A 22,918-nucleotide genomic window follows, 5' to 3' on the forward strand; every position below is an offset into this window, starting at 1 on the left:
CCTGATTTGTGGCAGTCATGTGATTGGTTTTCTGATCATGACAATGTCTCTGCTCTCATAGCCATGTCTGCACAATTCTTGACTAAAAATGTTGTGACCGCTGTTCCTCCCCCCCCCCCCTCCGCCCCCCACCCAACCTTGCCCCATGTGATTTTTTTTTTTTTTTTGTATCCTAGAATGAAAAGGGACATGAAAGAAAAGTGTTTTGCTGATCTTACTGAGGTGAAGGAAAAAAAAAAGAAAGAAACAGAGCCATTGTCAAAAAACACAAAAGATGAATATAATAATGTTTTGAAAAATGGAAAAAAAGAGTAGACGAGTGTATTAGTGCAAGTGGAGAGGGAACTGAAGATGTGTGCTTAAGATATGAATAAACAAATTTAAAAAGTTCGTTTTCTTTTGGGTACACCATGATGCTATCCAAAACATCCAGCATTCCCTTACAAAATGAGGAAGTGTGCTAGAAGAGGAATATGGAGACCATACATGTCTCATAACTGGATATTTCAATGAAATGGTACAAAATTAGCATTGCAGCATTATTTTTGCACTCAAAAATATCTGACTACATTCACTTCTTTGTGATTTTCACAGTCTCGGGAAGAATTTTCCGTAAACGTGTATAGGGACTAGAAAAATTCGCATTTTGGGATAAATGTGAAATAGATGCAAATTCTGTCTCAAATTGCCAAATAACATAATAGACACTATTTCATAGCGAATTGTGCCCAGATGAAGTATTTTATCGGAGATAGTCTGAAATACCTTTTATTTTCTGCATATAAATATCGAAAATGTAACCAATTATCAGTTACTGGTATTGTACATCCGGTGAAGCTCAGTTTGGAAAGATAGAGTGTGTAAGAACTTGTTTGCAAAATAAAAAACATATTGTATGCAATGATGTATCAATGAGCTCAATGACCTGGTGCCATGCCATTAGTGGCGGTTGGATCATCTACTTAAGATACATGCTGTGTAATGCAATGTTGTTCTCAGCTGTGAGACCTAGAATGTTAGAGCAAAGAAAGAGGTCGAGCCTGAACCATGCCATTAAAAAATTCTCACCTAAACAACCAATTGAATGGTAGCCGACCCCGATTACTTTCTGTTGTGCATTTCTTATTGTTTTTGTATTTTGAATTATGCGAAGCAACAAATCCTGGTCCATCACGGATTTCGATTACGACGAATACCAGAAGAAATCGGCGATCCCTGTGACAATGTGTCAGTTCTTGTAGGCTGCTCCTCTCCCCTCTGGTGGTCAAAATTCTAATTTGTTTGCGCTTCCGGCCATCTGCCACTATAGCCAACAGTGCCTGCACTCTGCGCTATATCGATTAGAAAATAAAATCTGTAACATTTTTTGATTGCGTCGAAGTTTCTCTCCTATGTTAAAATAGAGTTACCATATGTTCAGTTCTACTTGCACGCTAAGGCCCTTTTCACACTGGGACATGGTGACAGTTGCCAGTGATGGTCACTGGTGACTGTGGTGAACACGCCTGGATCACTGGAGTCCGACACCACAGGTATTGCTAACTGATTAGTTAATGAAATGGGCCTGTACAGGGGTAGCAACTAAATTTCACTAGCCTTTTATGGTCTGAAAAACAAATTGTTAAATTTGAAAAAAAGAACATACAACTTACCAATTTTGTTTTTCTCATCCATGCTCTTCTCATTGAAATCAGGCACAAGCTTCGTTATAATTTCTTGTGACACATTCGTTTTCATCACTTGGTTGCTGTAGTCATCGCTTCTCACATCCCAAATAGCAGGACGACTTTCTTCTTGACGTACAAAATCTTCTGTGATAATCAAATCTAAACTCATGGCTACAATGCCTCCAGTGTCATGTACAATGAATGTTTTGCGTCACTGCCTCAAAAATGACTACCTGTCAGTTGGCAAATCTGCAGCACTGTGTCTGTGATTTGTGTTACAGTGTGAACACTCCAATTGAAACTAATGCATGTCCGGTAGTGACTGCTGCAAACACAGTGACCTTGTCCATCATACGTGGTGATGGTGAGTTACTGCTGGGTCACAGAGGCTCAGTGAGGCAGTGTAGTGTTCCGGTGTGAATACTCCAGTTCAGACGAATGTATCTTTGTCGGTGACAGTCGCTGGTGCCTGTCACCAGTGTTCCAGTGTGGAAAGGGTCTAAGTCAGTTCTATCTGTGGCGCTGTCAACATGCATCGCACAGCTCTGAATGCCCATAAAAGATTGAAATTGATAGTCTGCTGGTTTTTTATTCATTGAATTGGACGGGAAAAGGCAGATAATGTCCAGAAACACGGTAAGTCGGAGATGCATTCAATTCACTGATGGGAAAATGTTGCTGCTTTTCAACAAAGCAATCATTTTTGAAACATTAAATGCAGCCAAATGAAGAAAAGACCATTTTGTAAGAAAAAGGTGTTCAAGTTTTTGCAAAAGCAAACATTTCAGTCAAAAAGTTTCCAATCAGCGCTTTATTTTAGCAGTCAGTTTCAAGGAACTAAGGCTTTGTTTGTCTTCACTCATGTAGCATTACAACCTTTTAATTTGTGCATCTAATCAATAAAAAAACTTAGATTTTGAAAAAAATGACGTAAAATTTGAAAAAAAAAAGATGCGAATTCTACAAAAAATAGATGCTACATTTTCCAGTCCCTATTTCATGTATATATGGGCAGGTTTACCAGACTCCTATAAAGCAGCAATGAGGATTCAAGTCTGTGGAGAAATCAGAATAATAAAGTAACTGAAGGCAATATCGTGGCCCCATTACAATGGAATGTTGACTTGAGCAACCATCAATTCAAAAACAATACAAGATTGCATTCTTGAATAGAAGATTTTCTTGTATGTGGATATGCCATCATTTGCTGCCCATGCTGAAAGTTTTGAGGAGGTGGAAATGAGAAAGTCAGTGTCTAACGATGTGGCATATTATAATGTGAAACACCTGAAGCCTGATTCTGGAAAAATGCAATTTTGTGTGTTCTACATGAGTGGAAGTCCAGAGGAGCTTGAATATAAACTGGGGAGAACAGCTACTGTTTTGCTGTGACACTGAAGAGTGCACAGAAATAAAACATGACAACAGCCACACCTTCATAACTCACTGCACGGACAAACTTTTGAATTGTGTGTAGGGAAAGATATCATCTACAAGCTCAATAGTAGAGTATGGGGTGTGCACTCTGGCACTCTCCATATGTCAACCCTTGCTCTGTGTTTCACCATAGCAGAATATGAAGCATTTAACAGTACAATTTCTGTTCATGCCACACAGGTTATCACTGCTCTGAATGATGCACTACACTTTGTAACAGAATGCCCACAGTCAAACTTCAATCATAATGTTATATAATCACATGGACATAATGCCCACAGATTTTGGACCAAGAACAGTGGATGAATTTATGAAGAAGGAGCAGGAAAATGGCACTAGACATCCCTCATTTGGCTCTGAATCTGAACCATCTAGGCTCGGAACAAAAAAACCTTCCAGAGGGCGAAAGAACTTATTCCATAATGTCCTAGGTCTTATCAAATAGGGATGTTGTGGATTACAGTACGTAGAGATCAATCCAAGGAACTTGTTGCTGGGCATAACATATTATATGGTGTGGAAGACACCAAACACGCTGTGCATGGGAGTGAAAAAATAACAAGAAGACAGTTGCCACCCATTCTTGTGTACTGCTAGAGTGGTTGGAATCTCTACCAGTTAGAATTAAATGAAGATGTTGAACAGATTCAGAGGTGTGCTGCTAGATTTGTTACTGGTAGGCTCACATCTTTTTTTGTGTAATTTTGGTGTTCTTGGATAAGTTTTTTCCTTATTCTGTGTATATTTTTGCTGTTTTATTTGTTCTTTTGTTAATGTATGATTTTATAGTCTAGTGTACTGGATACCAAAACCAGAACTACTTACCTAATTGCACCAGTGTCCTTTCTGAATATCTTGTGAAAGGAAAAGGGAAATGTGTCTTTTGGCAAGAACAAGTAGGGGTCCTGCAGTAGTTGCACACTACAAAAACTACTTAAAATTTGTAGGAAGAGGATAACATCACAATTGAACTGAATCTAAGGACTGTAAATGATGAGTCACAGATAGCAGATGTTTTAATAACCATTTCTTAAATATAGTTGAAAGCATAGGAACAAAGAGTTCAAGAGAAAAATCACAAGAGTATGTGGGAAATGTAACTCATAAAATTCAATAACATGGACGTATCACCAACTTCTGCTTCTGAAATTGAGAAAATTACACATTCTCTCAAAAATAAAAACTCATCTGAATTTGATGGTGTTTCCAGTAGAGTGCTAAAGATTTGTCCAATGTAATAAGCCTGGTCTTATCTGAAATATGTAATGCATCAGTAACTCAAGGCATTTGTCCAGACTGCAATATGCTGTTTGTTAAACCCTCATTAAGAAAGGTGATAACAAACATGTCAATAACTACTGACCTGTTTCGTGTCAAACACCATTTTCCAAAATTTTTGAGAAGGTGATGTTTTCTAGAATAGCATCTCACTTTAGCAACAATAGTGTCCTCAGCAAATTAGTTTGGGTTTCAGAAGAGTTGCTCTACAGAGAATGCTATTTACATGTTCACACACCAAATTTTATTAGGCATTAAATAATAAAATAGTGCTTTCTGGTATTTTCTGCAGCCTGCCTAAGGCATTTGCTGTGTGAATCCCAGTAATATCCTAGATAAATTGAAATGTTGTGGGACTGATGGTATAACCAACCATATACAACAAGCAGAATTAGTTCTCTGTGCAGATGACACTACTATTGTAATCAGTCCAAGTGTAGAAACAGAAATAGAAGAAATGTAAATTAAGTTCTGAAAATTTATCATTGACTGGTTTTCTGTGAAAGGAGAAAGCACATTTTGGAGATGCTATGACAACTTAGTTCAGCCATATTTGCACTCAGAATCATTGCAAGTCATGAGGAGAGACAAATCAGTAAGTGACATAGTTTGAATATTTTCGTTCAGTAATGTCATATGGAATAATGTTCTGGGATAACTCATCTTTAAGAAAGAAAATTTTCATTGCACAAATACATGTTGTAAGAATAATATGTGGTGCTCACCCACAATTGTCATGTAGTCATCTGTTTAAGGAGTTGGGCATTGTGACTACTGCTTCACTGAATGTTTATTCCCTCATGAAGTTCGTTGTAATTAATCCATTACAGTTCAAAAGGAACAATGAGGTATATAATTACAATATCAGAAGAGAAATTGGCATTTATTGCTCCACATTGAGACTGTCTTTTTCCTTAGCACAAAAAGGGGTGCACAATGCTGCAACAAAAATTTTTGATCACTTACCCAGTGATATAAAATATCTGACAGACAGCAGAGTAAAATTTGGAAACAAACTGAGAAAGTTTCTTTTTGATAACTGCTATTCTGTAGAAGAATTTCTGTTATACTAATCTGGGAAATGTGATGGATAGGAATTACTAACACACATCTGTGTATATTTTTTCTTAAAAAGCATGTGGAAATACACTGAAGTCATAAAAATCGTGGGCTGCCTCCAAATACCATGTTGGACCACCTTTTGGTTGACATAGTGCAGCAACTCAATGTTGCATGGTTTCAACAAGTCACAGAAAGAATCCCCTGCAGGAATATTGAGCCATGCTGTCTCCATAGCTGTCCATAGTTGTGAAAGTGTTGCTGTTGCAGGATTTTGTGCGTTAACTGACCTCTCAGTTACGTCCTATAAATGTTCGAAGGGATTCATGTTGGGCAATCTGGTTGGCAAAATCATTCATTCAAATTGTCCAGAATGTTTTTCAAACAAATCATGAACAATTGTGGCCTGGTGATGTGGCGCATTGTCATCCATAAAAATTCCATTGTTTGGAAACATGAAGCCCATGAATGGTTGCAAATGGTCTCCAAGCAGCCAGACATAACCATTTCCAGTTAATAATCCTTGTAAAAACAGCCCACGACATTGTGGAATCACCACCTCCTGGCACAGTGCCTTGTTGACAACTTGGGTCCATGACTTCATGGGGTCTGCGCCACACTTGAACCCTACCATCACTCTTACCAACTGAAACTGGAACTCAACTGGCCAGACCACAGTTTTCCATTTCTCTAGGATCTAACCGATATGGTCACGAGCCCAGAAGAGGCACTGCAGATGGTATTGTACAGTTTGCAAGGGCTCTCGTGTCATTCATCTGCTGCCATAGCCCATTAACAACATTTCTGCTGCACTTTCCTAATGGATACATTCATTTTGCGTCCCACATTGTTTCACACAGTGCTGCTTGTCTGTTAGCACTGACAACTGTATTCAAATGCCGCTGCTCCCGTTCATTAAGCGAAGGGTGTCGACCACTGTGTTGTCCGCGGTGAGACATAATGCCTAAAATATGCTATTTGTGGCACACTTGACACTGTGGATCTGGAATATTGAATTCCTGAACAATTTCCAAAATGAAATGTCCATTGTGTCTAGCTCCAACTACCATTCCTCATAGAAAGTCTGTTAATTCCCATTGTGGCTGTAATCACATTGGAAAGCTTTTCACATGTATCACTAGAGTACACGTGGCAGCTGTCCCAATGCACTGCCCTTTTGTACCTTGTGTATGCCATCTGTATATGTGCATATTGCTATCCCATAACTTTTGTCACCTCAGTGTATTCAGCACGTAAAATGTGTTGTTCCACATCATTACAATTTATCATGTAAAATGAACCATGGAACAGGGAACTAAGTAACTAAAATATCACTTGTTTCAGCATTTAGTGAAGGCATTGAAATGGGAGTTCATGGCCTACAAACATTTGTGCAAAGGCACTGTTATGATGTCTGCCGCTGGGTAGACATGTCAACTTTGGCTGCCCTTTACAGGTAAGTTGCATTTTCTTTTTACAGTGTACATTTATAAATAAGCTGCTGGAGATGTGTGTGTGAGGTGTGCTTGTTTCTTTGGATGTGTGTGTGTTTTCTTTTCTGAAAAAAGCTTTGGCTGAAAGGTAAATGTGTAACAGTCCTTTTGTTGTGCTTGTCTGCAACTTAATGTGTCATCTCTATGGTGAGTAGCAATGCATGCTTTTCAGACATAGTACAGTTTGAACACACTGATACTAAACTGTCCACTGATACTGGTGATGTAAAAACAGAAAAGGGGAAGATGAACTAACCCTGAGTTATCTGTTGCTATAGGCAGAGTCTGTAAACTTTGTGTCAAGTGTGAGCATTAAACATGATCATAGTGAGTTATTTAGTGAATTTTTATTCCAGTTGTTGTGAGTTGTCATGGCTGATGATGGTGGTAAGCAACAAATTCTATATAAGCAAGTGACGGACATAATTTGCAGGATACGCTCTTTCTTCAAGTGCAGAACCTCATGATGCATTTTCCACAACTATTTTTTGGAATCAGCAGCAATGGAGCACCATCCATGCCTCGACCTGCACAGGCTGACACTGTTCGTGAATCGGACTATATTAATTTTGAAACGTGGGTTAAGTACAGGATGACTCAAAAGAATGGGAAATTTTGAGATGTGTTGCGGCAATGCTGTGAGGTGGGTGGCTCCAAATGACATATAAAATGCTGCTCACATTATCTTGCCATTTAGTAAGCAGCAAACATGGAGCAATGGAATAGTGTGTAGCATGCCTTTGCAGTAAAAGCATATTACAAGAATGGAAGTGTGGAGGCTGCACATTGAGAATATCAGAGTTGTTTCAACATCGGACAGCTAGATCATGTTTCCTCAGTGCACACAGCAACACCTGGGTCTGTAATTTTGAAGCAGTGGGTTCTGCGTTGGGGATCAATCTGCAAGGAGACCCCAAATTGCTAGTACAGGAGACAATATCAAGGCTGTGCGAACTGCTTTGGCAAGAAGCCCACAAGTACTCCATTTGACATCACGCAGAGTCTCTACAGTTGCATTGTTCAAGAGTTCAACAAATACTGAAAATGAATTTCAAGTTTGATCCAAACAAACTGCAGATCATTCAGCAGCTTCAACCTAGCGATCTGCTAATGCATAGACAATATGCTAAATGCTTATTAGCAAAAGTGCACAATGAAAACAATTTGATTAATGACCTGTGTATGTCAGACGAATCTCACTTCCACCTCAGTGGCTTTGTCAGTAGACAGAATTTTCATTATTGGTCCCAGCAACATCCACATCAGCTACACGAGTGTCCATTGCACAGCAGCCACATCATCGAGTGGCATTATAGGCTCATACTTTTTTGAAGATGATGATTGGTGTGCTACCTCTATAACATGTGTTCAGTATGCATGAAGTGCCCCATTTTCCTACAAAGAGTTGATTTCAGCATTATGTAGCAAAGGCACATACGGCATGGATACTGACCAGAGCTATGCGACAGTTCTTTGGTACCATGTCATTTCAAGCTACAATGACATTGCATGGGCCCCAAGATCACCTGACTTGACAGCATGTGATATTTTTCCTTATGGTGCCATCTTAGGCGTGCAGATTACCATACCTGATCTGATACCACCAAAGAACTTAAAGTAGGAATCCTAAGGAGAATCTCCAGGATTCCTATTGAAATGTTAGGTCGAGCCATGCATAATGGTCGTATCAGGCTGCAGGAATGTGTGTGCTGAGGAGAAGCTCATTGTCAGTTGTGATAGTCAAAAAATAAAAATACTTGTGACATTCAATAATGCCATACTTTGTACTATACATTGGCATAAATAAATATTTGTAAAGTAATTGTGCTCGTCCATTAATCTCCATTCCATAATTTCCTGTTCTTTTTAGTCACTGTGTATTTTTGCATAACCAATGAGTATCCATGACAATTCATGTGATCAAAATGATTAATAGCAAGTTCATGAAATATTTTGGGATTTAACAAACATGCCTGAAAAGTTAATTTTGCTAATGATAATGCACAAGAATTTACAAAACTTTAAAGAATGATTGCGCAGCAAGCACCTGTCATCCCAGTGGAGGCTGATTTTACAACAGACCTTCAAAACGTAAATGACACATTAGTATGGCTGAGCAAGTAACTTATTCTGAAAGCTGTGCTGCACTACAAAGTGACACAAATACATAACACTAGTTTTCAATATAGTCACCAAGTCTCTGTAAATAACAGTTGGAACATTCTATCAATCATTCAGTTCTTCTATGACAGAAATCTTCTCCTTGTTCATGGCCATTTGAGAATCATTGTTGGAAAATCTGTTTCCTACCCTCGCGTTCACCCCAATGTTATTTCAGTTTTCTGAAAATTGAGTGATGCAAGATCTTCCTTCCTTCCCAATCAGCATCATTCATGTTATGCAGCCTTGGTCAGATTTTTGGCTCCATTACACTACATTTGAACATGACATTATATTTGGTCCCTATACCACCAGAATTTCATGATGAATATACAGGGTGGTCCATTGATTGTGAGAGGGCCAAATATCTCATGAAATAAGGGTCAAACGAAAAAACTACAAAGAACGAAACTTGTCTAGCTTGAAGGGGGAAACCAGATGGTGCTATGGTTGGCCCGCTAGATGGCACTGCCATAGGTCAAACAGATGTCAACTGCATTTTTTAAAAATATGAACCCCCCTTTTTTATTACACATTTGTGTAGTACGTAAAGAAATATGAATGTTTTAGTTGGACCACTTTTTTCACTTTGTGATAGATGGTGCTGTAATAGTCACAAACATACGGCTCACAATTTTAGACAAACAGTTGGTAACAGGTAGTTTTTTTAAATTAAAATACAGAACGTAGGTACGTTTGAACATTTTATTTCGGTTGTTCCACTGTGATACGTGTACCTTTGTGAACTTATCATTTTTGAGAACACATGCCGTTACAGCATGGTTACCTGTAAATACCACATTAATGTAATAAATGCTCAAAATGATGTCCGTCAACCTCAATGCATTTGGCAATATGTGTAACGACATTCCTCTCAACAACGAGTAGTTTGCCTTCCGTAATGTTTGCACATGCATTGACAATGCACTGACGCATTTTGTCTGGTGTTGCCGGTGGATCACGATAGCAAATATCCTTCAACTTTCCCCACAGAAAGAAATCCGGGGACATCAGATCGGTGAACTTGCGGGCTATGGTATGGTGCCTCGACGACCAATCCACCTGTCGTGAAATATGCTATTCAATACCGCTTCAACCGCACGTGAGCTATGTGCCAGGCATCCATCATGTTGGAAGTACATCACCATTCTGTCATGCAGTGAAACATCTTTTAGTAACATCGGTAGAACATTACGTAGGAAATCAGCATACATTGCACGATTTAGATTGCTATCGATAAAATGGGGGCCAATTATCCTTTCTCCCATAATGCTGCACCATACATTAACCCACCAAGGTCGCTGATGTTCCACTTGTCGCAGCCATTGTGGATTTTCCATCGCCCAATAGTGCATATTATGCCGGTTTAAGTTACCGCTTTTGGTGAATGACACTTCATCGCTAAATAGAACGCATGCAAAAAATCTGTCATCGTCCCGTAATTTCTCTTGTGCCCAGTGGCAGAACTGTACATGACATTCAAAGTCGTCGCCATGCAATTCCTGGTGCATAGAAATATGGTACGGGTGCAATCGATGTTGGTGTAGCATTCTCAACACTGACGTTTTTGAGATTCCTGATTCTCGCGCAATTTGTCTGCTACTGATGTGCAGATTAGCCGCAACAGCAGCTAAAACACCTGCTTGGGCATCATCATTTGTTGCAGGTTGTGGTTGTTGTTTCACTTGTGGCTGAACACTTCCTGTTTCCTTAAATAACGTCACTATCTGGAGAACGGTCCGGACACTTGGATGATGTCGTCCAGGATACCGAGCAGCATACATAGCACACCCCTGTTGGGCATTTTGACCACAATAGCCATACATCAACATGATATCGACCTTTTCCGCAATTGGTCCATTTTATCATGGGTAATGTATCATGAAGCAAATACGATCCGCACTGGCAGAATGTTACCTGATACCATGTACTTATATGTTTGTGACTATTACAGCGCCATCTATCACAAAGCGAAAAAAGTGGCTTAACTAAAACATTCATATTTCCTTACATACTACACGAATATGGAATAAAAAATGGGGGTTCCTATTTTTAAAAAACGCAGTCGATATCCGTTTGACCTATGGCAAAAGTGACAAAAAGCAGATTTCAGAGTACTTGACAGCTCAACACAAAAGTTTTGTTTCAAGTACAGATAGTGTTGAGGATCAGTGGACAAAGTTCAAAATGATCGTACAATATGCGTTAGATGAGTATGTGCCAAGCAAGATTGTAAGAGATGGAAAAGAGCCACCGTGGTACAACAACCAAGTTAGAAAACTGCTGCGGAAGCAAAGGGAACTTCACAGCAAACATAAACATAGCCAAAGCCTTGCAGACAAACAAAAATTACGCGAAGCGAAATGTAGTGTGAGGAGGGCTATGCGAGAGGTGTTCAATGAATTTGAAAGTAAAGTTCTATGTACTGACTTGGCAGAAAATCCTAAGAAATTTTGGTCTTATGTCAAAGCGGTATGTGGATCAAAACAAAATGTCCAGACACTCTGTGACCAAAATGGTACTGAAACAGAGGATGACAGATTAAAGGCCGAAATACTAAATGTCTTTTTCCAAAGCTTTCTCACAGAGGAAGACTGCACTGTAGTTCCTTCTCTAGATTGTCACACAGATGACAAAATGGTAGATATCGAAATAGACAACAGAGGTATAGAGAAACAATTAAAATTGCTCAAAAGAGGAAAGGCCACTGGACCTGATGGGATACCAGTTCGATTTTACACAGAGTACGCGAAGGAACTTGCCCCCCTTCTTGCAGCGGTGTACTGTAGGTCTCTAGAAGAGCGTAGCATTCCAAAGGATTGGAAAAGGGCACAGGTCATCCCCGTTTTCAAGAAGGGATGTCGAACAGATGTGCAGAACTATAGACCTATATCTCTAACGTCGATCAGTTGTAGAATTTTGGAACACGTATTATGTTCGAGTATAATGACTTTTCTGGAGACTAGAAATCTACTCTGTAGGAATCAGCATGGGTTTCGAAAAAGACGGTCGTGTGAAACCCAGCTCGCGCTATTCGTCCACGAGACTCAGAGGGCCATAGACACGGGTTCACAGGTAAATGCCGTGTTACTTGACTTCCGCAAGGTGTTCGATACAGTTCCCCACAGTCGTTTAATGAACAAAGTAAGAGCATATGGACTATCAGACCAATTGTGTGATTGGATTGAAGAGTTTCTAGATAACAGAACACAGCATGTCATTCTCAATGGAGAGAAGTCTTCCGAAGTAAGAGTGATTCCAGGTGTGCCGCAGGGGAGTGTCATAGGACCGTTGCTATTCACAATATACGTAAATGACCTTGTGGATGAGATTGGAAGTTCACTGAGGCTTTTTGCAGATGATGCTGTGGTGTATCGAGAGGTTGTAACAATGGAAAATTGTACTGAAATGCAGGAGGGTCTGCAGCGAATTGACGCATGGTGCAGGGAATGGCAGTTGAATCTCAATGTAGACAAGTGTAAAGTGCTGCGAATACATAGAAAGATAGATCCCTTATCATTTAGCTACAAAATAGCAGGTCAGCAACTGGAAGCAGTTAATTCCATAAATTATCGGGGAGTACACATTAGGAGTGATTTAAAATGGAATGATCATATAAAGTTGATCGTCGGTAAAGCAGATGCCAGACTGAGATTCATTGGAAGAATCCTAAGGAAATGCAATCCGAAAACAAAGGAAGTAGGTTACAGTACGCTTGTTCGCCCACTGCTTGAATACTGCTCCACAGTGTGGGACCCGTACCAGATAGGGTTGATAGAAGAGATAGAGAAGATCCAACGGAGAGCAGCGCGCTTTGTTGCAGGATCATTTAGTAATTGCGAAAGCGTTACGGAGATGATAAACTCCAGTGGAAGACTCTGCAGGAGAGACGCTCAGTAGCTTGGTATGGGATTTTGTTAAAGTTTTGAGAACATACCTTCACCAAAGAGTCAAGCAGTATATTGCTCCCTCCTACGTATATCTCGCGAAGAGACCATGAGGATAAAATCAGAGAGATTAGAGCCCACACAGAAGCATACCAACAATCCTTCTTTCCAAGAACAATACGAGACTGGAATAAAAGGGAGAACCCATAGAGGTACTCAGGGTACCCTCCGCCACACACGGTCAGGTGGCTTGCGGAGTATGGATGTAGATGTAGATGTAGCTGTCAGTGCCATCTAGCAGGACAACCATAGTGCCATCTGGTTTCTCCCTTCAAGCTAGACGAGTTTCGTTGTTTGTAGTTTTTTCGTTTGATGCTTCTTTCGTGAGATATTTGGCATGGTCACTATCAATTGGACCACCCTGTATATGTAGTTCTGAGGTTTTGCATACAGTATATGTACTGTGATATGAACTTCAACTTTGGAATATGTTTCCAAATTTCTGTGATGCACGTGTTATCCATACCACTCCAGAACTGTCTCTGTAGCAGACCCAGGATGATGCGCTACCTTGTTGCACAATGGTCTTAGTGTGGGATGAGATGTGTAACTTACTGTCTGAAGTCCCTATGTATAAAGTATTAGAAATTTGATCATTTTTAACCACAGGGACTGAGTCACCCAAAAGCATGTATTCAGGAATTTATAACATTCCACCTAAATTTTGGAGACTGCAGGAACAAATTTCTTGTTAATGGTCATATGATAGGGCACACAGTCACAGAAATGTGTGATATATCAAAAAATTTTCTTTACAAGACTATTGATTGTGAGAAATACAGCAGAAATGAATGATGGGTTTCTAGAATAGGGGAAAGTATCAGCTGTACCAAGGCTTATTAAAAAGTTTGTGTAAATAGTTTTGGTGGAAACTTAAGTACCTAGACACATTATTACAAGCAAAGTTTTTCTAACTTCCACTTAATGTGAGTTATGGTTTTTGTCAGCACATAGATACCTATAACAAATTTTTCAGTTTTCAAATAGATTAGGGCCTGCTTAAAATGACAGTCAAAATAGTGAGTATCAGAATCATCTGTGTAGATGAAGTACCAAGTAAGATAATGATTGGAAGTGACTATGTCCCACACTTAAGTTGTGAACAGACACTGTTTACAGTAGAGAAGGAGATATTGAACTCTGTTGTTAAAACTATGATTCAAATAATGAGGCTTATCAGTTAAAATAGGAAGAGTCTCAACTAGGGCTCAAACAGAGTATAATGCACCTTTGTTCTCGAAAATGTTTGTGGATATACAGAATCAAAATTTGCAACATTGAACCAATTATTCCTCTTGTAGTTTGGTCAATATTTGTATAAGAAGGAAGGCTGGAACAATATACTAGCAGATAAATGTTACTTAACTTGCTATGACTGTCTCGTTGTCTGTGGTGTCTTCTTTGTCCCTGTATAAGCTTTCAAAAATTATTGGTCCAAGGTGTTTCAATGACAAGTCTCTGGAATATGTTTGCTTTTTAATCGTCATCTGTATTTATTTATAAGTCCTTGAAACACTTTATGCAACCATACTTGTATATCACCAACACTGTGTAATATTTTTGCACAAGACAAAGAACATAATTCCTCAGACTATCACATCAGCCATCCTCAGTAGCTACTGAAACTGCACTGGCCATCTTAACATGTCTACAGCAACTCTATAGCTTCCAGATCCTTCTAGAACAGGGTGAAATTCAAACTGTTACTAACATGACTGTGTTAATTGAAATGCTCCATTGATATAATGTACATAATGTTTTCTGGAAATGGAAATGCCGTGTGGCTAGGGCCTCCTGTCGGGTGGACCGGTCGCCTGGTGCAAGTCTTTCGAGTTGACGCCACTTCGGCAACTTGCGTGTCGATGTGGATGAAATGACGAAGATGATGACAACACAACACCCAGCCCCTGAGCAGAGAAAATCTCCAACCCAGCCAGGAATCAAACCCAGGCCATTAGGTATGACCTTCTGTCACGCTGACCACTCAGCAACCAGGGCCGGACTTCTGGAAATGATTATTTACCAGAAGACTTATGCATCTAAAGGGTCATAACAGAGATTGCAAAATTTTCACAGTATGACAAATAGCAGCTTCCTGTAATTGTACACATTTGACTTTATGGTTGATAAAAAAATTAGAAAAATTATAAATGAGAACAGAAATTTTGTTTGTATGAAAACTGAAACATAATAATATTATCTTTATTGTAAAGTAGTTCTTGGATCATATAAGTTTACAATTGTGATTACTAATTTTCATGGTTCAAAACTGATGTTGCAAAATGAATCAATATGAAAATTAAAAATATATTATTAGGAAAATAGTGTTTTGGTGATAAAATATATGCAGAAATATCTTCAGATGTGGAATATATATAAGTATGATAATTAACACATACTGTGTCTTAATTATACAGTATCAAACATTTCAGTTGTCATATGAAAGTTCTGAAGAGGTAAGATTCATTACAAGAGACACTGTCATTATGAGCCACCTCTTTCAGTAATAGAAAATATGGAAACAGACAGTGAGAATGGAGTAATGGCTGACCAAGCAGGTAATGATGCTGCCACATCAGTGTGCAGGGCTATGGTGATTGTGCCAAGTACTGTAGAGAATACAGCCTTTGAAGATTTTTCAAACTAAAGCCATCTAGTTAGTGGAAAAGTGACAGTAAAACTAAATAACATTTTCAGTTGTGGTAAAGATTCCAAAAAGAAGGCAACTACAGAATGAGAACAAGTAAGGGAAATTTAAGTACTTACACCTGTGGGCTTGTTAATAAAGAAACAGAAATGCATTGAAGGTAGAGTTCATGAGAGAGGGGTTAAACAAATGAAGTAAGTGTTAACACTGTGAACCCTCTGTTGAGGAATAAGTCTGTGGAGGGAGAAGATTTAATATATGAAGTCATATTTGAAGAGGATTTCAAATATAGACAGCACCGGAAGTGCAGCATCAGTGAATTAGGTGACTTAAGCATGCGTGAACCTGTGTGGGAGGGCATAGGGCAATGTGGCCTATCATTTTATGATTGACTACCACAAACTTGAAACAGTTTACTCATTAAAACTGTACAAGCACTTATTGTGAGATTTGAGCCAGGCCACCTTAATTTAAGATCTGTGAGAAATACTGCATTGTTAGAAAGCAGATTGGTGATTTCCATCATTGAGCACTTCTTACATTCACTTACAGAAAAGGATGATACTGTTAAACTGCCATTATCAGGGGTTTGAAAATAGTGTTATCTACACAAAAACCATCCAAAACTTTTACATACTGTGTTTTACTTTCAGTGTAGGTGACTGGAAGAAAAAAAATTAAATAAATAAAAAATTAAAAAAATAAAAAATAAATAGAAAAACAATTCCTCATTCACCCTACTTTAAGCATCAAAGTTTCAATTGGTGTAGATTTTTTGGAAAAATGTTTCTGAAAAATGGATTTTGATTGTAATGATTTGCTGTATCTACTGAGGAAAGCGATATTATAGTTCTTTTTGAAAGATGGAAAGTCAGATATTACTGATGTGTTACCAACACAAATTCAAAAGTTGAAATTGTGATTTTGTATTGCTTGAGTATAGAGATCACTCAGAGCCATGTTTATGCAACAAAGGCAGTTAGTCAGAGAGAAAATGATAAGACAGGGGATGAAATGAGAAGTAGAGATTATGCAGTCGATCAAATACTGACTGAAAAAAATCACAGAACCAAGAAGGAGTTGTGCAACATAAACGAAAATTGGTAGGTATGTTTCTACATCTGAAATATGACGTCTGTTCAAATTTCACACCATCCACATAAGAGTGGCACTATTATCACCACTATGAGGATGCAAATCAGGTTTGCTTTAAATACACACTGTAATGGTCGTGACCATTAATTACCTTTGAGACTGGACATGGTGAGTTGATGTTAGTCAAGAATGTCTTTAAGGCGTCCAAGAAACCATTATCAACACCTCACTGTCTTTGAACAAGTTCATGGAATAGGGCTACGAGATGCTGGATGTTCCGTCAGCAATGTTGCACGAAGACTTGGCAGGAATTTAGCCATTGTACATGATTGCTGACAGTGGTGGTCACGGGAATGTACAGTCACAAGAAGACCAGGCTCTGAATGACCACATGGAACTCCTGAGAGGGAAGACCACTGTGTTCAGCATATGGCTGTGGCTCATCTTGCTGTGTCTGCAGCAGAAATTTGAGCAGCAGTTGGCATCACACTGACACAATGAACTGTTACAAATTGGTTACTTGAAGAACAGCTCTGAGCTGGATGCATGTAGCGTGCATTCCATTGACCCCAAAGCACTGCCATTTGTTACATCAATGGTGTCAAGTGAGAGCTCACTGGAGGGCATGATGAAGGTATCTTGTGTTTTCTGATGAAAGCTGTTTCTGCCTCCATGCAAGTGACAGCTGTGTGTTGGTTAGAAGGTGGACAGTTGAGGGCCTGCTACCAGCCTGTCTGCATGCTAGACACATTGGAACTACACATGGAGTTATGGTCTGGGGTATGATTTAATATGACAGAAGGAGCATTCTCATGGTTGTCCTACTCAGCCTGACTGCAAATTTGTACATCAGTCTGGTGATACGACCTGTTGTGCTGCCATTCATGAACACCATTCCAGGGGGTGTTTTCCAGCTTGTTAACACTCGCCCACATACCACTGTTGTAACCCAAAATGCTCTAGATGGTATCCACATGTTGTCTTGACCTGCTCAATCACCAGGTTTTTCTCCAGTCGTGTCCATATGGGACATCATGGGATGACAACTCCAGTGTCATCCACAAACAGCATTACCCATTACTGTATTGACTGACCAAGCGCAAGAGACTTGGAGCTCCATGACACAAACGGACATCAAGCACCTGTACAACACAATGTATGCTTGCATTGAACATTCTGTCAGTTTCACTGGTTATTAATGTATGAGCATTACACATTTGCAATGGATTATCTTGCACTTGCATTGATCTTGCATCACTAGTAACTTAAATATATTACCTACACAAATGTACTCCCAAAATTTCATTACTCTACATTAATTACTTTTTGGTGTTGCAATTTCTTTTCTGTCTGTGTAATTCTGATGAACAGAAACAGGATGTGTTATGAAATTGCAACTCATAAAGGATGTATTTTCATAAGTTAACTCAAGCTGGGAGAGTCACTGGTTATCTTTGAACAAAACCTTGATAATATGTGGCATGAGGCAACTAGTTTTGCTCCATGTGAACTGATGTTTGGACAAAAGCCCATGAATATCATTGCAGATAAGACAGGTTTGTCCATGCTGCAAACATTAAAGGCAACTAGTTTTTATTGAATTTAGTTGATGAAAGGAGAAAATATAAAAATGCAGTAAATGAAGCAGGCAAAAATGAATAATGAGATCGAAAAGAAGTGCAAAACTGCTAAGCAGGGATGGCTAGAGGACAAATGTAAGGATGTAGAGGCTTATCTCACTAGGGGTAAGATAGATACTGCCTACAGGAAAATTAAAGAGACCTTTGGAGAAAAGAGAACCACTTGTATGAATATCAAGAGCTCAGATGGAAACCCAGTTCTAAGCAAATAAGGGAAAGCAGAAAGGTGGAAGTAGTATATAGAGGGTCTATACAAGGGCAATGTACTTGAGGACAATATTATGGAAATGGAAGAGGATGTAGATGAAGATGAAATGGGAGATATGATACTGCGTGAAGAGTTTGACAGCGCACTGAAAGACCTGAGTTGAAACAAGGCCCCGGGAGTAGACAACATTCCATTAGAACTACTGACGGCGTTGGGAGAGCCAGTCATGACAAAACTCTACCATCTGGTGAGCAAGATGTATGAGACAGGCAAAATACCCTCAGACTTCAAGAAGAATATAATAATTCCAATCCCAAAGAAAGCAGGTGTTGACAAATGTGAAATTTACCAAACTATCAGTTTAATAAGTCACAGCTGCAAAATACTAATGCGAATTCTTTACAGATGAATGGAACAACTGGTAAAAGTCGACCTCGGGGAAGATCAGTTTGGATTCCGTAGAAATGTTGGAACACGTGAAGCAATACTGTCCTTACGCCATATCTTAGAAGAAAGATTAAGGAAAGGCAAACCTACGTTTCTAGCATTTGTAGACTTAGAGAAAGCTTTTGACAATGTTGATTGGAATACTCTCTTTCAAATTGTGAAGGTGGCAGGGGTAAAATACAGGGAGCGAAAGGCTATTTACAATTTGTACAGAAACCAGATGGCAGTTATAAGAGTCGAGGGGCATGAAAGGGAAGCAGTGGTTGGGAAGGGAGTGAGACAGGGTTGGAGCCTCTCCCCAATGTTATTCAATCTGTATATTGAGCAAGCAGTAAAGGAAAAGAAAGAAAAATTCGGAGTAGGTTTTAAAATCCATGGAGAAGAAATAAAAACTTTGAGGTTTGCCGATGACATTGTAATTCTGTCAGAGACAGCAAAGGACTTGGAAGAGCAGTTGAACGGAATGGACAGTGTCTTGAAAGGAGGATATAAGATGAACATCAACAAAAGCAAAACGAGGATCATGGAATGTAGTCGAATTAAGTCGGGTGATGCTGAAGGAATTAGATTAGGAAATGAGACACTTAAAGTAGTAAAGGAGTTTTGCTATTTGGGGAGCAAAATAACTGATGATGGTCGAAGTAGAGAGGATATAAAATGTAGACTGGCAATGGCAAGGAAAGTGTTTCTGAAGAAGAGAAATTTGTTAACATCGAGTATAGATTTAAGTGTCAGGAAGTCGTTTCTGAAAGTATGTTTATGGAGTATAGCCATTTTTGGAAGTGAAACATGGACGATAAATAGTTTGGACAAGAAGAGAATAGAAGCTTTTGAAATGTGGTGCTGCAGAAGAATGCTGAAGATTAGATGGGTAGATCACGTAACTAATGAGGAGGTATTGAATAGAATAGTGGAGAAGAGGAGTTTGTGGCACAACTTGACATGAAGAAGGGACCGGTTGGTAGGGCATGTTCTGAGGCTTCAAGGGATCACAAATTTAGCATTGGAGGGCAGCATGGAGGGTAATAATCGTAGAGGGAGACCAAGAGATGAATACACTAAGCAGATTCAGAAGGATGTAGGTTGCAGTAGTTACTGGGAGATGAAGAAGCTTGCACAGGATAGAGTAGCATGCAGAGCTGCATCAAACCTGTCTCAGGACTGAAGACCACAACAACAACAACAGTTTTGCTTCATGTGAATTGATGTTTGGACAAAAGCCCATGAATATCATTGCAGATAAGACAGGTTCATCCATGCTGCAAACATTAACTGGTACAAATCACACGTGAAGCACCAGACAGGATGCAAAGAAAGTGGCAGGATGGAAGAAAAGAAATATGACAGGAAACTAAAAGCAGTAACATCAGAATTGAATTATTTGGTCTTTCTAAAAACTAAGAAGGGATAACAAAGGATCATAGTATAAATTAAAAAGTTTGTTGGCGTGTGTCTACAGTATATTTCATTGAGAGCTTGCTATATGGTAATAGATGCAGGCTGCTCTGTGCTCAACCATTCAGGTTGAAGCTGCTATAGGTCACAGCCCTGCAAGCCACATTGAGAAGATAGAAACTGGCTACAGTGACAGTTAGGGATTGTCTACACCTAAAGAATCATTCATGTTGCAATACTTAATATATCTTTTGTGTAAAGCCTTGATCATTCAAGTAAGGGTACTAATTTTTATTCTGTATTTGGAAATTAGTCAAACTCAGTAAACACATGAAGGCTAGTGTCAGTTTTAAGGTATTTATGTCAGAATAAACAAAATACTGCGCAGCCAAGAGTGCCAGGACATGATTTTATACATGGAGGATATTTTTGCTCAAACAAGCTCATATTCTAAAACTAATTATAAGGTGCCAGACAGAGAGAGCTTTACTAATGGGGAAAAGTTCATAAAAAACCGCATTATACACTTACATGGACGAAAACCTTGATTTGCATTTTGGGCAAGTAGAAAATGCTGTTTAAATGTATGATGAAAAAACTTTGTTTGCCCAAGGGAATTAATCATTAATGTGATAGGATTAAAAGAGTTATTTCCAATAATTTTACACATAATATGCCTGTTGAAGCACATGAGCATTTTTCTAAACATAACATTAAAAAAAAAAAAAAAAAAAAAAAGAAAAGAAAAGAGGAAAGTTACATATTTGGTTCTTGCTATCAGTTCTATTTGCTTCAGATTCAGGGAGGGAAATAATAACTAGGCTGTAAGAAGGTATGTAACTAAATGGAAAAACTAACTTTGTAAGGAAAGGATGGTAACTGGAATAAAACTAACAATGTTTAGGTTAATTAATCAGGAGTGCCCCACATCACTTTCTAACCCAGTAACAGGTTTTTAATCCCCTAACTTTTAATTTGCTTTTTTCCTTTGAACTATCTAAGGTTTTTACCATACACGGCAAAGGCTGTTCACTCATCAAACATGATGAAGAAAATTTAAGTAGTAATAGTCAGTTTACTTAAAGAAGCTAATTTGAGAGCCAGATTGATACAGCTTCATTCAAAACCTATAAAACACAAGTCCATCATTAAAAGTGTATAATTGTGAAGAGAGATGAGACATTTGAAAAACTGCTGCCATTTTTGAGAAAACATAGAAATATTTTATTATGTTATTATTATTATTATTATTATTATTGATTTTAGCAGGAGTTGAATATCATGGAAATGCAATTTATGTGAAAAGCCTAGAGATGAAGAAAAAACAATAGTCAACTCACTGGTGTTACAAGGAGGGTAAATGGAAAAGAGAATTGCTGTTCTGAAAATGACCAGCTTGCCAATGCTGCTGTGTGAGTGTGGTATTAGCACCTTCATTAATTTGTGTATGCCTACATGTATAAAACGTGATGTACATTTCTCCAAGGACAAAGAAAAAATGTCTGCAATTCACCATATGGCATATGGTGGAGGGACCATTTACCACTTCTAGTCATTTCCTTCCCTATTCCACTCACAAATGGGGCAAGGGAAAAATTACTATCTATGTGCTTCTGTAGAAGCCCTAATTTCTCTTATCTTGTCTTTGCTGTCCTTACACAAAATGGACATTGGTGTCAGTTGAATCATTTTGCAGTCAGCTGCAAATGCCCTGTTCTTTAACTGTTCTCAATAATATTTTGCAAAACCTAGTGTTAACAAATTGAGCAGCATGCTTCTGAATTGCTTTGATATTTCCCATTAACCTGACCTTGTGAGGATTTAAACACTCAAGCAAAGGGGTCGTGCAAGTGTTTTATACGCGGTCAACATGCACGTACTTTTTGATGTAGTTCCCTTTTAGATATGTGCACTTTGTCCACCATTTTTCCAGTGAACAGATTCATTGTGTTGTTAAAATATGGTTTTCTCTTTTGCATACAAGGTCTCTTAGTTGCTGTTTCACCTGAATAAGAGTTCCTTTTTCATTGCAGGAAAAAAAGCTGTAACCTTCATAAGAGGTGATATGAGTTTCACTTTTTGTAGTGCAGGGCTACTGGCTTCCACACATTGCTTTAATTGCTGTTTTTTGATGAATTGGTAGACCTCTGAATCATCCACAGTGACAAATTACAGCAAATAATCATTCAGATTATGTTTTAAATTGATCAAAACTTATTTGGTTTTTGGAGGCTAACAAAAAATAAGGGACCAGTCTTGCTGAAAACTTTCTGTTGTCATGAGATAAAATTTCACTTTTTTCCTTCTGATACATGTATATGATGTCTGCTATTTCACACACTCATCATCCAATGTCATAGTTTAATATTCTTGTGTTCATCTGCAATTTCAGTTTTGCAATGTTCTTCACATGACTTATCTTCAAGAGAAGTACGTTAATGTTTG

The 22,918-nt window shown here is 38.7% G+C and overlaps 1 protein-coding gene across 3 annotated transcripts in view; it reads left to right on the forward strand.

Annotated features, from left to right (window-relative positions):
* The window catches only part of LOC126248333 (constitutive coactivator of peroxisome proliferator-activated receptor gamma-like), a 725,840-nt gene that overhangs the window by 189,587 nt on the left and 513,335 nt on the right, over nucleotides 1–22,918 (forward strand). For all 3 annotated transcript variants that reach the window (XM_049949229.1, XM_049949228.1, XM_049949230.1), the window contains one exon: nucleotides 6,786–6,897. In XM_049949229.1, the coding sequence (XP_049805186.1) occupies nucleotides 6,806–6,897 (92 nt within the window). In that variant the 5' untranslated portion in view covers nucleotides 6,786–6,805. The remainder of the gene's footprint in view (nucleotides 1–6,785; nucleotides 6,898–22,918) is intronic.

Source organism: Schistocerca nitens, chromosome 3 (genome assembly GCF_023898315.1).
Source record: "Schistocerca nitens isolate TAMUIC-IGC-003100 chromosome 3, iqSchNite1.1, whole genome shotgun sequence".
Lineage (NCBI taxonomy): Eukaryota > Metazoa > Arthropoda > Insecta > Orthoptera > Acrididae > Schistocerca > Schistocerca nitens.